The following is a 12,416-nucleotide window of genomic DNA, read 5'->3' on the forward strand; positions in this document are numbered from 1 at the left end:
TTTGTGTTGGTCTGTCATAAAAACCCAATAATATATGTTGAATTTGTGGTTGTAAAATGACAAAATGTGAAATAGTTAAATTAGTCTCCAATTTAAATATATTTCAAAAACATAAATATTTTCGTTGCTATCCTGTCATAACAGCTGGAGCTGAACTGAATTGTTCATTTTGAAGTTGGTGAAATGGGGAGGGGGAAGGGGTATCAGCGGAAGAGTACAATCTACACATTTAACGGGATGAATCGTCAGTCATCATGTGGAAGGAAAACACGCCAACACATGCAAAGTCATGACTTATAAAGAGTCTGTGTAGATTTTTAGGACACCCTGGTTTCCTTACGAGGCTCCGCGGAGAGCAGGTTTGGCTCAGTTACTAGGTAGAGCGGACTACTTTTCTTAGCGGAGGAGCGGAGTTTTTGATTCAGCGCTGGTGTAGGGGGGCTCCTGAATGGGAGCAGTCACTGGATTCGTGTGATACCACCCAGGCTACACTACCGCCCATCGTTTTGGTTTTTTGGGGGACACAAAACAGAAGACAGCCACCTCTTTCCTCTGGTTATCCCCCATCCCCTTTCCTTCTTCACGGACTCTTCAGGCGCAGAAATCACCTGAAAATGGCTCAGATTTTACCAATACGGTTTCAGGAACATCTCCAGGTAAGCACAGGGGAAGAAAAAAAAAAACCTCAGAAAAATTTGAGCCCCTTTGTTTTGTTTTTTTTGGGGGGGTTGCTTCGCTCTGCACCCATGTTCCTCCGCACACAAACAGCACATGTCGCATTTAAATGGAATCTGAAATTGGGCTGCAGGGTGGTGCTCAATATAGCTACAGGCCTAGTTTTCTGCTCCTGCCGGGCAGATGATGACTTGTAGAAATTGAACAGGCAGGTTGTACACAGCTCCAATGCGGACCGGTGTTTTCAACTTGAAAACGCCGCCGTCATATTTTTGTAGACTAACTGCGGCGTTTTGATACTTTCTCTGTCTCTCTCTCTCTCTCTCTCTCTTTTATTTTACCGCCTACAACTGAGCTCAGCTGTTCACGGTTACGTTGTAACGGAGACCCTGAATGGCACTTGCTGTTAAGCTACCGCGTTATCATCTTGCAGCAGCCTTTTCGCCTGTTTGCCACCCTCTGCCAAGTGATTTTATGTGCCACAGCATTGTTTTTGCGGATATTTGGGCGTAAATTTCCAGGCAGGTGTGTGCAGAAGTACAATCTGTTGTTTTGCACTGGGACTGCATTCCAGCCCGCAGGATGAGATCGTTTCTGGGCCCGTTATCCTGCAAGCCCTGCATGACATCTTGCTCTTTTTTTTCCTTTTTTTTCTTCAAAGCACATCTTTTCACTTTATCACGTTTTATCTAAACACATAAACGTCAGTGTATTTTATTGGAATTTTATTTGCTAAAATGCAAAACGAAATGGCATTTCCTTTTAAAGTAAAAAGATGTTGACTTCATGTGTTATAAGTTTTACAAATAATGCTCTGAAAAGTGTGGCTTGCATTTGTAAATCCCTTCACTCCGAAATCGCAAGAAGAGGTGCATAATGGTAACATCAGGCTAGTGAAGGCTAGATGAGACTTTCTTTAGCATAGAAGCGTCAATTAATCTTATTCTAGTGAAGAGATTTTCATTTTAATAAATGTATGTTTCAGAAAATAACATTGTTTTCAAGGAATTATTTTAAGGAAAACTTATTGATTTAATTGAAAATAGCAACCTTCTCTTTAGGGTTAAGGTTTGAGATGAAGTCACAATCAAGGATCTGAAAACAGAATGTCAGGTTTACGTGCATCCTTAAAATGTCTTAAAATGTAGGAATTTGTCCTTAAATATGTTAATTACAAGTCTGAAATTTTGTTGTGGCAGGACTATTTTAATCATGTATGATCTAGGTAGTTTATGTTTCTGTTGGGACTTTTCTGTTTCAGTCACATGCAGATGTTTTTATTTTGTTTTGTGACTCAAGGCGGTTGAGGTTACAACTAACTAGCTGCTAACAAACCTTTGCTAGCTAGCTTTTTCCATCTATAATTGGTAAGTGTAAATTTATCGCCAGTTGTTTGGACTTTGCCTCTGAGTCACTTTTGTTGACAATCTGTACGATGCTATGTGCATTCTGGCTTGGCACTACTATATAAAATATTAAATGTGTCTTTTGGCTGTTGTGACAGGTCTTGGATTTAATTCATTATGGTCTTAAACAAAGTCTTAAATTTGAGTTTGCACAAACCATGAATATAAAACATATACCTTTATTTTGCTTCGCTGCTGTTTTTGTGTTTCTGTTTCAAACCACTTTCTCAACTACTTGGTGCAAACGGGCAGTGAGGTTTTAGATGTGTCACAGACACAAGTCTCAATACGTGCTTTGCAAAAATATTTCCAAAACTCCTTGGTAGATGCTCCAAAAGTTTGGACAATAAATCTTAGTATATTTTTTCAAAGTCTACAGTGTTTTGCTCCATAACCTTAGTAAACAAACATCTTCCATTAACTCTTGACGCCCATTTTTGCCTTTATTTCACATGTAAACACTTTATTTTGTACCCATATAAGGCTGAATGCCAATGAATTAGAATACTCTTGAAAAGTGTCTTTATTACATCAATCCAATTGAAAATGTGATTAAAAAAAACTAAACATTATTGAGTGAAGTTTGATGTTTCCATTGGCGTGCAGTTAATGGAAACCAAAAGTTCATTTCGTCATGTAATTCATTGGCGTACACAGGGAAAGGAAAAACAAAAAGTCATTACTAAAAATAAGTTTGTTGTTCTGAATACATTGTCCAACCATGCTAATAGAAAATTGAGTGGAAGAAAAAGTGCAACCCTCAGAGTGAAATATATCTCTGCCTGAGTGAAAAGAGTCTACAGAAGTTCACAGTTTGAATGATGTAGTGACATATTTACTTTTTATGATGTTTGAATTGAATTCAGTTTGTTACTTTGGAGTCAAGTAATTTCATGAATTGTGGAGATAATTACAAAAATACCATCTCATGTATAATTTGTTTTAGTTGAGCATTATTTTCTGGAAATTACACATTTCTCCAATTTCCATTTATTGACGCTCCCAGATTCCCGTTTGAACCAGTCAATCCTTAACCTCTGATATCCAAAGTAAATTGGAGCAACCTCCTTCTTATTGATATTATTTATCTAAATCATTTAATCATTATTTGTATGTTAGATGGTGAGTAGGACATAGAAAAGTACTTCAGTTTTAAAAAAAGAAACGCACTAATTGATTGCTGATCCGTATGAATCAGTAGATTGCTTTATTTCCTCGTGGGTGGAAGACATTGTTTTGTAGCTGTGGCCCTGAATGACACTGGCTCTCAAGCTTTGTTGCTTTTTCTCCCCATATTTTGTGAGAACACTCTCCCTATTTTCAGTGAATTTAATGTATGGTTGCTGATTCCTAAGCAGAATTTGGATAAGATTACCAGACAGGTTTGTGCAGAAGTAAAACCTGTCACTTGTTCTCAAACTGAATCCCTTCACTGCGAACATTTAATGCTTTTTAATGATGTTTAAAAACATCATAAATCAGTAACATATAGTATTACTGATTTATATTACAGCAGTAATATTATATGTATTTCCAGGCTCTAATTGAAGCATCTGTGCAGCTTCAAAGCAATAAGCATAAGAATAGCACATGGCCTTCAGTAGAAAAATGCCTCTTTACAATCCAGAGCAATAAAAGAAACAAATAGCCGTTTGTATGGCGTTCTGCGGGGGAACCGTTTCCACCACCGTCCCCCCTTTTTCCCCTCAGTTTTTTGGACTTTGAATCGTCCCCCAGTGCCCGGTGTCCTGGAGCCAAAAGAGAAACTTGGTGACGCGACCCACCACCTCCACTGGTCTGTAGCTGGTTGTTATGGCAGCAGCCGGCTGTGAAATGGCCTTTCACTAGAGGGGAAGAAGAAGAAGAAGGAGAAAAGCAGACCCCACCCCTCTTTTCTAGCTCTTCTGGTTTGGAGCTTCACTTTTTTTTGACCTTAGATCCTCTGCCTGAAAACTGTGTCGGCTGCAGCAGAGCACCATCAGGCCATGTCTGGGTCATCTGTCCTCAGAGTCACATACTTTTCCCTCAAACTTTTTTTTAAGTCTGATGCAGTGATAAGCAACAAACTGGTTTATGTTCCACTTCTTGCATGGAATCCCACCTCTGCCCTGTTGTATCCTCGTGCAAATCCAGGTGGCTCAAGCAGAGTGAAAAATGCTTGGAATTTGCAAACCCAAGACTTTGAGCCTCAAGTTGTTTAGCTTTTTTTTGTTTTAGCCTGGCATTTACAGCTCAGTCTATATAGTCAGAGGCAGGGTGCAGGAATGCAGCTCAGTATGATCAAGACGCCTGATATTTTTAAAATAACTTTTTTAAACCTAGTTAGGTTAAATTTTGTCAAAATCTTTGACTTCTCAGGCTTTATCTCTTATTTTAATATCTAAAAGTTAAAATCTGAATTAATAAAAAAACATCAGGCTGTATAAAGTTATTTAAATTACATAATTTATTGTTGCTTTGCCTCATTTCAACTTCTCAAACTCATTAATATGTTTTGGTTATTGACAAACTGAAAAAAATACTTTATTTACCCAACAGGGAAATTAAACAAAATCACATTAATGCACATTAAAAATGATGAAATTGGCTCTTTTACCATTTTTTTCCCTCTTAAGTCCAAAGGTTTAACCTAAATTTTAGTTTTTTATTCTGGACTTTGTCAGATTCTAAACAGACAAAACAGAAAACAGCTACTTTATTAATATTTACTAGCATAACATGTGCTATAAAGAACCTGGAATTAGTGTTGAATAAACACTTATTTATTCTGCAAGTAAAGGTATTTAAACAGTAGAGCTGATCTGAAACAAGATCCCAAAGAAATAATATGCAACAATCAAGGTTTTCCTGCTCTTTGATTTCCTTTGAGATGTAATTTAACGTTTCTGACTTTTGATCGATTCTGCGTTACGTTTAAACGTTGCCATAGAAACAAACAGAAAATGAAGAAATTACCAGATTAACCACATCCATGCATCAAAGTATAGATCCCAACCTTTTATATTTTTATTGAATTAAAAAAACTTTAATTTTTGGTTTCATGATTTGTGGAATATAAAGTTAATCAACTCCAAAAGGTGAATGTTTTGTGCCCAAATATCTAGAATATATATATATATATATAAAGATTAACAACTTTGAATTTGGGTATGTTTGGAATTTTGAGCCTGAAAATGTGTAGGACCCCAAATAATAGATTTTTCTGTTGTCGCAGATGGCTCACTTTTCCCATCTCTGTCTATAGATTAAAGTAAATACACATCTGTCGTGCTGAGTTCCTTAAGTAAGCTTTATGCTCTGAAGTTCATAATCACGCTTCATGCTGCGTTGAGATGAAAAGGTCTGCTGAGCTCTGAAAGTGAGAGTCACTTGCAGCTCGTTCAGCTCTGTGTGTGCAGCAGCCTACGTTCTGTAGCAGCATGAGTAAGTGCCAAAATGTCCTGCAGCTCTAAACCTCCTGAAAACTGTCCTGCCAAGCTGTTAAATGCCTCTAACCTGCAACTCTGCAGCAGCTTCTGCAGCGGCATCTCTGCTTGTGAAACGATGCCCTGCGTCAGGCAGACGGATGCAGTTGATGGACATGTGATGTAAACAGAACTTGTTTAGGTCCAGCAAATTACATCAGCGAAGGAAGCAGAGGAACAGAACAGGCATTGACCGGGATGAGGACGTGTGCCTGTGTTCAGTCACTGAAACTTTGATGTAAAAGCTCTGAAGGAGCTGTTTCACGCACAGTGCTCGTATTGTTTTTAATGGTTTTCAGTTCAGTTCATTTATATAGCAATGCACATTTACGCATCGTACTGCCTAAATGTAGAAGCCTGCTGAAAAGTCGGAGACCAAAAGCAATTGAAACAAAAGTAAAAAAACTAAAACAAATCCTTTAAAACAGCGAACACAACTCAATCCTTAGAAAATCTACATTAGTCTGTTTCTCTTTGTTGGGGCTTTTTTTAGCTTTAGTCCCACTCAGGACTACATTACCGTCCACTGACAGACGGCTGTGGGTGGCCTTACTGCAACAAGCTCAACAGTGCAGGCATAAACTGAGGGAGAGGAATTGCTTTTTAGATGAGAGCAACATTTTAACACAAACCGCAGTTTTGCTTTGTTACGACTCAAAAGTTTCATAACAAACATTTAACAGTATAGATGTAGAAGATATAAGAGCATTGGCTCATCCAGCAGGGGGGGAGTAACATCAGGAAAAGTGTTTTTGGGCGCCAGAACTTGTGTATGATCTGAAGGGTCCACAGGACTCAGAACATTAATATATGATTGCATCAGAGCACAGGAAGAAGTAAAAAAAAAAGTAGATTTAGCATGTAAAATATAAATACTGAAGGTTGAGCTAATGAAGTTGGTTGCTTAGGCATTTTCTGACTGCTGTCCAGCTTGTCTTTTAGTTCACACATGCAAGGAAAACAGCCACTTGACAAAGTGGACCACTTGTAAATGATGGTGGCGTCTGTGGTTGGGTTTAGCGGTTATGTACAGGGAATAGTTTGGAAAGAAAGCAAGACTTGATATTGGCACCTTCAGTTGAATGTTTGTATTTTTATTCAGAGTTGTGTTTTAGAAGATTTTAAAAGTTTATAATGATAAAGCTGCTGCACTATATACCATTTTGTCCTCCAAAATGCTGCAGGAAAATAGCTCCTATGCAACACTATAGACGCTCTGATACCAAAAGCATTTTTCTTTGAGGTCTTATGTTTTTTTTAAAGCTGAGAATAACAGGTAATAGAGAAAAATATATTTTGATAGAGGCAGAAATCTTTTATAAAATAATTCCCATTTCTGAATTGTCCTTAACCTTTGATCTGTATTGAAAGTACTCTGTGTTTCTTTAGGTATTTCTACTGAATGCATTTAATTATTGGACAGCATTTCAGTTGTCAGTTTTTGACCTTTCATTCACAGCTGGAAGTCATTTGTGCATCTCTAGTAAGTTCAAAAGGATCCTCCCAAGCTTAAAAAGCTACTACCAGAATGCAACGTGAATTTGAAAAGTGTCTGAACATCCAAGAAGACGAAAGATGCTAATACCGCCTGTGACTTTAAAGAGAGAAAATGTAAATTTGTCAGTGTGAGTTTTTACTTTAGTTTATCTTCTTTCCTGACCAGCTACCGGCTCGACTTTTCCAACAATTTATCATGGAAGAAATGTGAAACACTGAAGTGTTTTTGCATTGTTCCTCACTTGAGCTGCTGATGCAACACTTCCAGCCAGTCTTTGACTCACCACATACCATCCAAGCTGCATCGGCATTAATGTTGTTTTTGTGACATTTAACCCCACCTTTTACAGAAAGATAATGCTCAGTCATGTGTGAGGAATCGATGAAGGTAATTTATGGGTCTGTGGTAGGTTGGAGCTGAAGTGTGATTTTTAGTCTGGAATCTTCTGCTAAAACGTCCGGTGAGTCAGTCGCCCCACCCTGAACTGTAAAATGCCAAAGGAGTGTGTTACCGCTCCGAATAGGCCGACTTCTCAGCCGCGTGTTTTGTTCCTCACTTCCACACCGCCTTATCTCGATGCTTCAGCTCTTCCTCATATTCTCATCTTTATCTTGTCCCCTACCATCTTTGTTGTGCTTACTCCCTTCTGCACCCTTAGATCATTTTGGCAGTCCTTACAGGAGAGGCAGCATATGGCTCTGATCGCCCTCAGGTCTTCTCTGTGGCCTTTTTCAAGATGCATGTATCATTTTTTTTGTTGATGCTTCTTAACATTAATTTAAACAATCAACACAAAGCTCTATGACTGCATTTGTGTTTTATTTCCCACCATGTAATGAATACCAAAAATAAGCCCACAGCAGCTTTATTTTTTCTACAATCTGAAGTTATTTCTTTTCTCTTAGTGATATGACAGAATCAGTTGTTTTTATTCCTTAAATGTCTTAAAATGTTCAACATTTGGTTTTATGCTTCAAAACAAAACTGTAATGATGCTGAAACTCACATTTCTTTAAATCAAGGCTGAAATTTCACCTTTTTAGAGCTTCCTTTGATTCATGATTACTGGAACGTTGATCAATATGTTGATCAATATATTTGATGTTTATATTATTATTATTTGCTTTTTTAATGGCATTTGACAAAAATGCAATATGTGTTGCTTGTCTCATAATTGGTTACAGTACACACTTTGTTGCTGAAATGTGCTGTGCAGATAAATTTGACCTGGTTGATATGAGGACATCCTGGGAGTTTGGTTCCACACTCGTCCCTGCATCCACACATCCCTCTCAGGAAAGGCTTTTGCCAAATCCACAGCTGCATTTGCACATCATCCTGCAGATCAGTCTTCTAGAAAATCCGACAAAACCGTAATCCTTTATTTGGGTCTCGGTGTGAATTCGGTGTACCAGCTGCAAAATGTTATTCAGATACAAGCACATAGATGCTGATGTTGGAAAACAATAATTTTTATACAAAGTAGTAATAGTGAGAATACATTTGTGGAAAAATAGACAAAATGCATGTATCTGTGCAAAGAGCAGCTGAATATGATTAGGTTGTTTATGTGTTGGAGCAATGTGCAGAGTAATAGTTTTGCAAAGAACTGATTCACAATATTTTGTAGTCCAATTGTGACAATAAGACAATAAAAGTAACAATAAGAACTATTTGTTCCTGTTGTTTTTATATGACTGCATGGCACAGCAATCATAACCCCCAAACCATAAACGCTGCTCCTGAAGAACAAAACATTTCCATTTGCAATATGGTTCTTCAGAACACCAGTCACAGAAAGAAGAGTGATTTGGCTCACAGCTGCATATTTTAAAATTTTTGAGTATGTATTGATACTCTCATTAAACAAATGGCATAGAAAATGGTAAAACTAATAGAATTTATCATAAAAAAAGAAAAATCAAAATTTCTATAAGATTTGATAAATGACGCACTAAATGCCCATCCTCAGTTAGAATGCATGTCAGTGGAAATTTCAGGCTGGATCCTACACATGCATTGCCTTAGATGCTAAAGGATACAAATAATTTGGGGCGTTCAAAATTGTGTTGTTGTGGTATTTACCAAAATACTGCCACCACATGCTTTTAATATTGTGCATTCCTGTTCAGAATGAAGCAGTCTGTAACTAAGGGAGGTTTCCATCTCTGTTTTATTGTCATGCGCTCAGTGGGAAACTCTGTCCCAGAGTGATATTTGGGTAGTTTAGAGACCTGGCTTCAAAATTTCATGGAAGCTGGCCTTCTCGAATGTTTGTGGAACATCTCGGGAGAGTTTTAGGACCTTGCAAAGCTGACACATCCAGCGTGTTTATTGGGGGGAAAAAGAATCATCACAGAGTAACAAAAGGACTAAAGGTGGTATCGTTTATATTTCCCTGTTAGATTCATCGATTTTTGCATGCTTCAGATAAAGGCAAAATAATGTCAGGTGAAGAGAGTGGATTAAAAAAATATATAGAAAGAAAGTTTAAAGTTGTGTGTGTTTGCTCAGAGTTTTGAGGCTGTCTACAAATGGGTAAAACATCTAATTTTTAACGTAAAGCATGAATTTAATCAAACAAATAATAATTTCCTAGATTGGAAACCGTTTCTTGTTTAAAAGCGGACTTAAACGGGCGTACCCCTGTTTACGACCCTGATTTACGATCGCCTCTTTCTTCCTGTTTTGCTGAAGACCCGACTTAAATGGCTTCAAATGATTTGTTGTCCTGCTGCTCCAGCCAACTGGGAGATAGTGTGGTCCTTGTGATGAGTGTAAAGATTCCTTTCTGCTTGCTTCAGACTGCATAATGCAGGGAGTTCAGTCATCAGACGGAGAATGCCTGTTCTGCTCCGCTCACTCTGCTCAGACAAATAGTCCGGCTGCAGCTGGAGGGATTTACGTTTTCACTTATGCTAAGATTTTACACCATTTTAGTGTTAAAAGAGCTGAAATGGGTGTTTAAAAGAAAACCTTTAGTTTCGTCAGAGGTTTCTGTGGTTGTTCGCTGGCTCTCTGTGACTCCTGTGTGGGAAAACACCCTTTGAGATAATAGTTGGAGGACTGGAGCAGACCTGGTGCTATTTTTATCAAAACTATTTTGATGTGGCTCTCACTGGGTTATCCCAGCAAAGCAAAGATCAGCTACTGGCATGTACATTTTCCCTGGGACTTTTTCCACCCCTCCAGATTCTTTAAAGAAGAAGTTTTCTTGAGTAACTTTTAGTTCCAACATTGTTTGTAAAATTAAATGTAAATGTCTCTCATGCCTGTTAACATGTTTGGATGAAACGACTTTAAAATAACCAACTGAACACTTGCTCATTATCTCATGTATGTCAGTTGTGTTATGTTTTATTGCACAATATTGATTAATCTCCGTTTCTTCTCTATAATGACATGATAGGAGAGATAATATAGTTTAAAGACTTTATATTTCTATCCAAAACCCAAAGGTGGTTGGTTTGCCAAAAAACCTGCATCTTGATGCTTTGGTGAATATCTGAGTTGAAAACTGAGGCAGTAATAAGATATGCACCAATCAGTGGTCCGGAAATCAAAATTATTCCCATAATCAGGTCTGATAGGTGAAAATGTTTTTTTTTCCCCTTGTATCACATTCATTAAATGCATCAAAATTTAATAACTTTTACAATTTTTGCTCTATATACACATCAACCAAAAAGATGTACTGCAAAGTTATTTGGATTAAATAAAAATCAGCATGACATAGTCCCTGAATTTTTTAAATTTAAATCTACTAGCACCATAAAACAACCTGCCGCATGTTTTTCCCCCTATCTGTTGTAGTTATTAGACTAGAAAATCAGAATCAGTGGTTAAAATGCAGAGAGAGTTAGAAATTAAACATGCACAATCTATTGAATCGTCATCATCCTCAGGATATCACAATCTTCAATGACTGCTCGGACATTGTAGTTTGTAAAATGTTGAATTTCAAGTGTCTGCATGTTGGAAAAGTTGTGTTGGCAGTTTAACTTTCCTGTTTACACTTTTATTACACCTAATTTACATTTTTGTGCCCTGGCTCATAGAGAGGGGTGTTTTGAGCAATAGTAAAGAAGAGTCAAGAAAATGTGAGAAAATTAACATTTTTGCAATCTTCAGCAAAAGCATCACAGTTCCATATTTTCTTGATATTCTGCACCCATACAGGAAATTGTTACATTTCCGCTATGGGTGGGATTGGAAGTTGTGGGACTCTCTCTAAAGTGATTGGACGGTGAAACAGCTGGTTACCATGGAGACTGAATGCAGGCATGTAGACAGACATTACTGGCCAAGGAGTTGCACAGATTTGTTTTGGGCCTCCGATTCTGCCTGGCATCAGGAACACGGCAGATGTTAGTAACCTGCAAACAATAGAATGTAGTTTTATTTTATAATGTTATTAAATGATTGACAATTTGTTAGTTAAAATAAAAAGGAAAGAACCTAAAGATGTTTTGTGAAAGTCTGTGTGTGTGTGGGGTTTGTTTTACTGACTTCACTTCCAAAGCATCCCTGTTGGTTCTGCATCCAGATTCACTCCAAACCATCTACTTGATGTTCCAGCTGGTGTTTTTATTCTCTTACATTGTTTTTTTTTTTTAAATTAATTTCCAGTTGCAGAACCTGGGTGTGAACCCAGCTAACATCGGCTTCAGCTACCTGACCATGGAGTCAGACAAGTTCATCTGCATCCGGGAGAAAGTGGGTGAGCAGAACCAGGTGGTGATCGTTGACATGTCCGACCCCAACAACCCAATCAGGAGGCCCATCTCTGCTGACAGCGCCATTATGAACCCCGCAAGCAAGGTCATCGCACTGAAAGGTGAGATGGTGAAATTTGTTGTACATTGTGTTGTATAAAAGTTATTTTTGTCTCCAGTACAATTAATTGTAGTAGAAAAAGAGTCATGCAATGATTAATGCTGGCCAAACGCACTCAAATCTGTTTTCTCAATGTTCCTAATTGGTTCGTCATATTGATTATCTGTTAGTGAATATAACCCGAAAAGCACAAATGAAAGTGCTGATCTGCCTGTAATGCCTTTTCTCTCCTTCCTCCCCCATCGCTCTGGGAATAACTCGCCCCCGTTTGGCCCTCCTTAACGTTGTCCTTTCACTCTTACCTGATTGACATTCTGCTTTCTCCTCCCTTGCTTTCTGTAATTTCTCAGACGGTGAGTTGCTTTCTGTGTGTCTGCCTGTCTGGCACCCCGTTGTGATGATACAGTAGCCATGTCTCTCTCTCATAAAAGTGTCTCTAACAACCATGCAGAGGCATTTTGACCACTCTGAAGCTGCAAAATAATCCAAACCTGTGTTCTAATCTAACCTGCTGGCAGATGCACTTCTTTTATGAGA

The 12,416-nt window shown here is 38.0% G+C and overlaps 1 protein-coding gene across 3 annotated transcripts in view; it reads left to right on the forward strand.

The window, feature by feature from the left end:
• The first annotated feature begins 309 nt into the window (after positions 1 to 309).
• The window catches only part of cltcl1 (clathrin, heavy chain-like 1), a 36,452-nt gene continuing 24,345 nt past the window's right edge, over positions 310 to 12,416 (forward strand). For 2 of the 3 annotated variants that reach the window (XM_081610788.1, XM_017306785.2), the window contains exons 1-2: positions 310 to 656; positions 11,673 to 11,880. In XM_081610788.1, the coding sequence (XP_081466914.1) occupies positions 615 to 656; positions 11,673 to 11,880 (250 nt within the window). In that variant the 5' untranslated portion in view covers positions 310 to 614. The remainder of the gene's footprint in view (positions 657 to 11,672; positions 11,881 to 12,416) is intronic. The other variant, XM_008418134.3, reaches the window with a different exon arrangement.

The sequence above is a fragment of the Poecilia reticulata genome, chromosome 9 (assembly GCF_904066995.2).
Source record: "Poecilia reticulata chromosome 9, P_reticulata-male-v2, whole genome shotgun sequence".
NCBI classification, from domain to species: domain Eukaryota; kingdom Metazoa; phylum Chordata; class Actinopteri; order Cyprinodontiformes; family Poeciliidae; genus Poecilia; species Poecilia reticulata.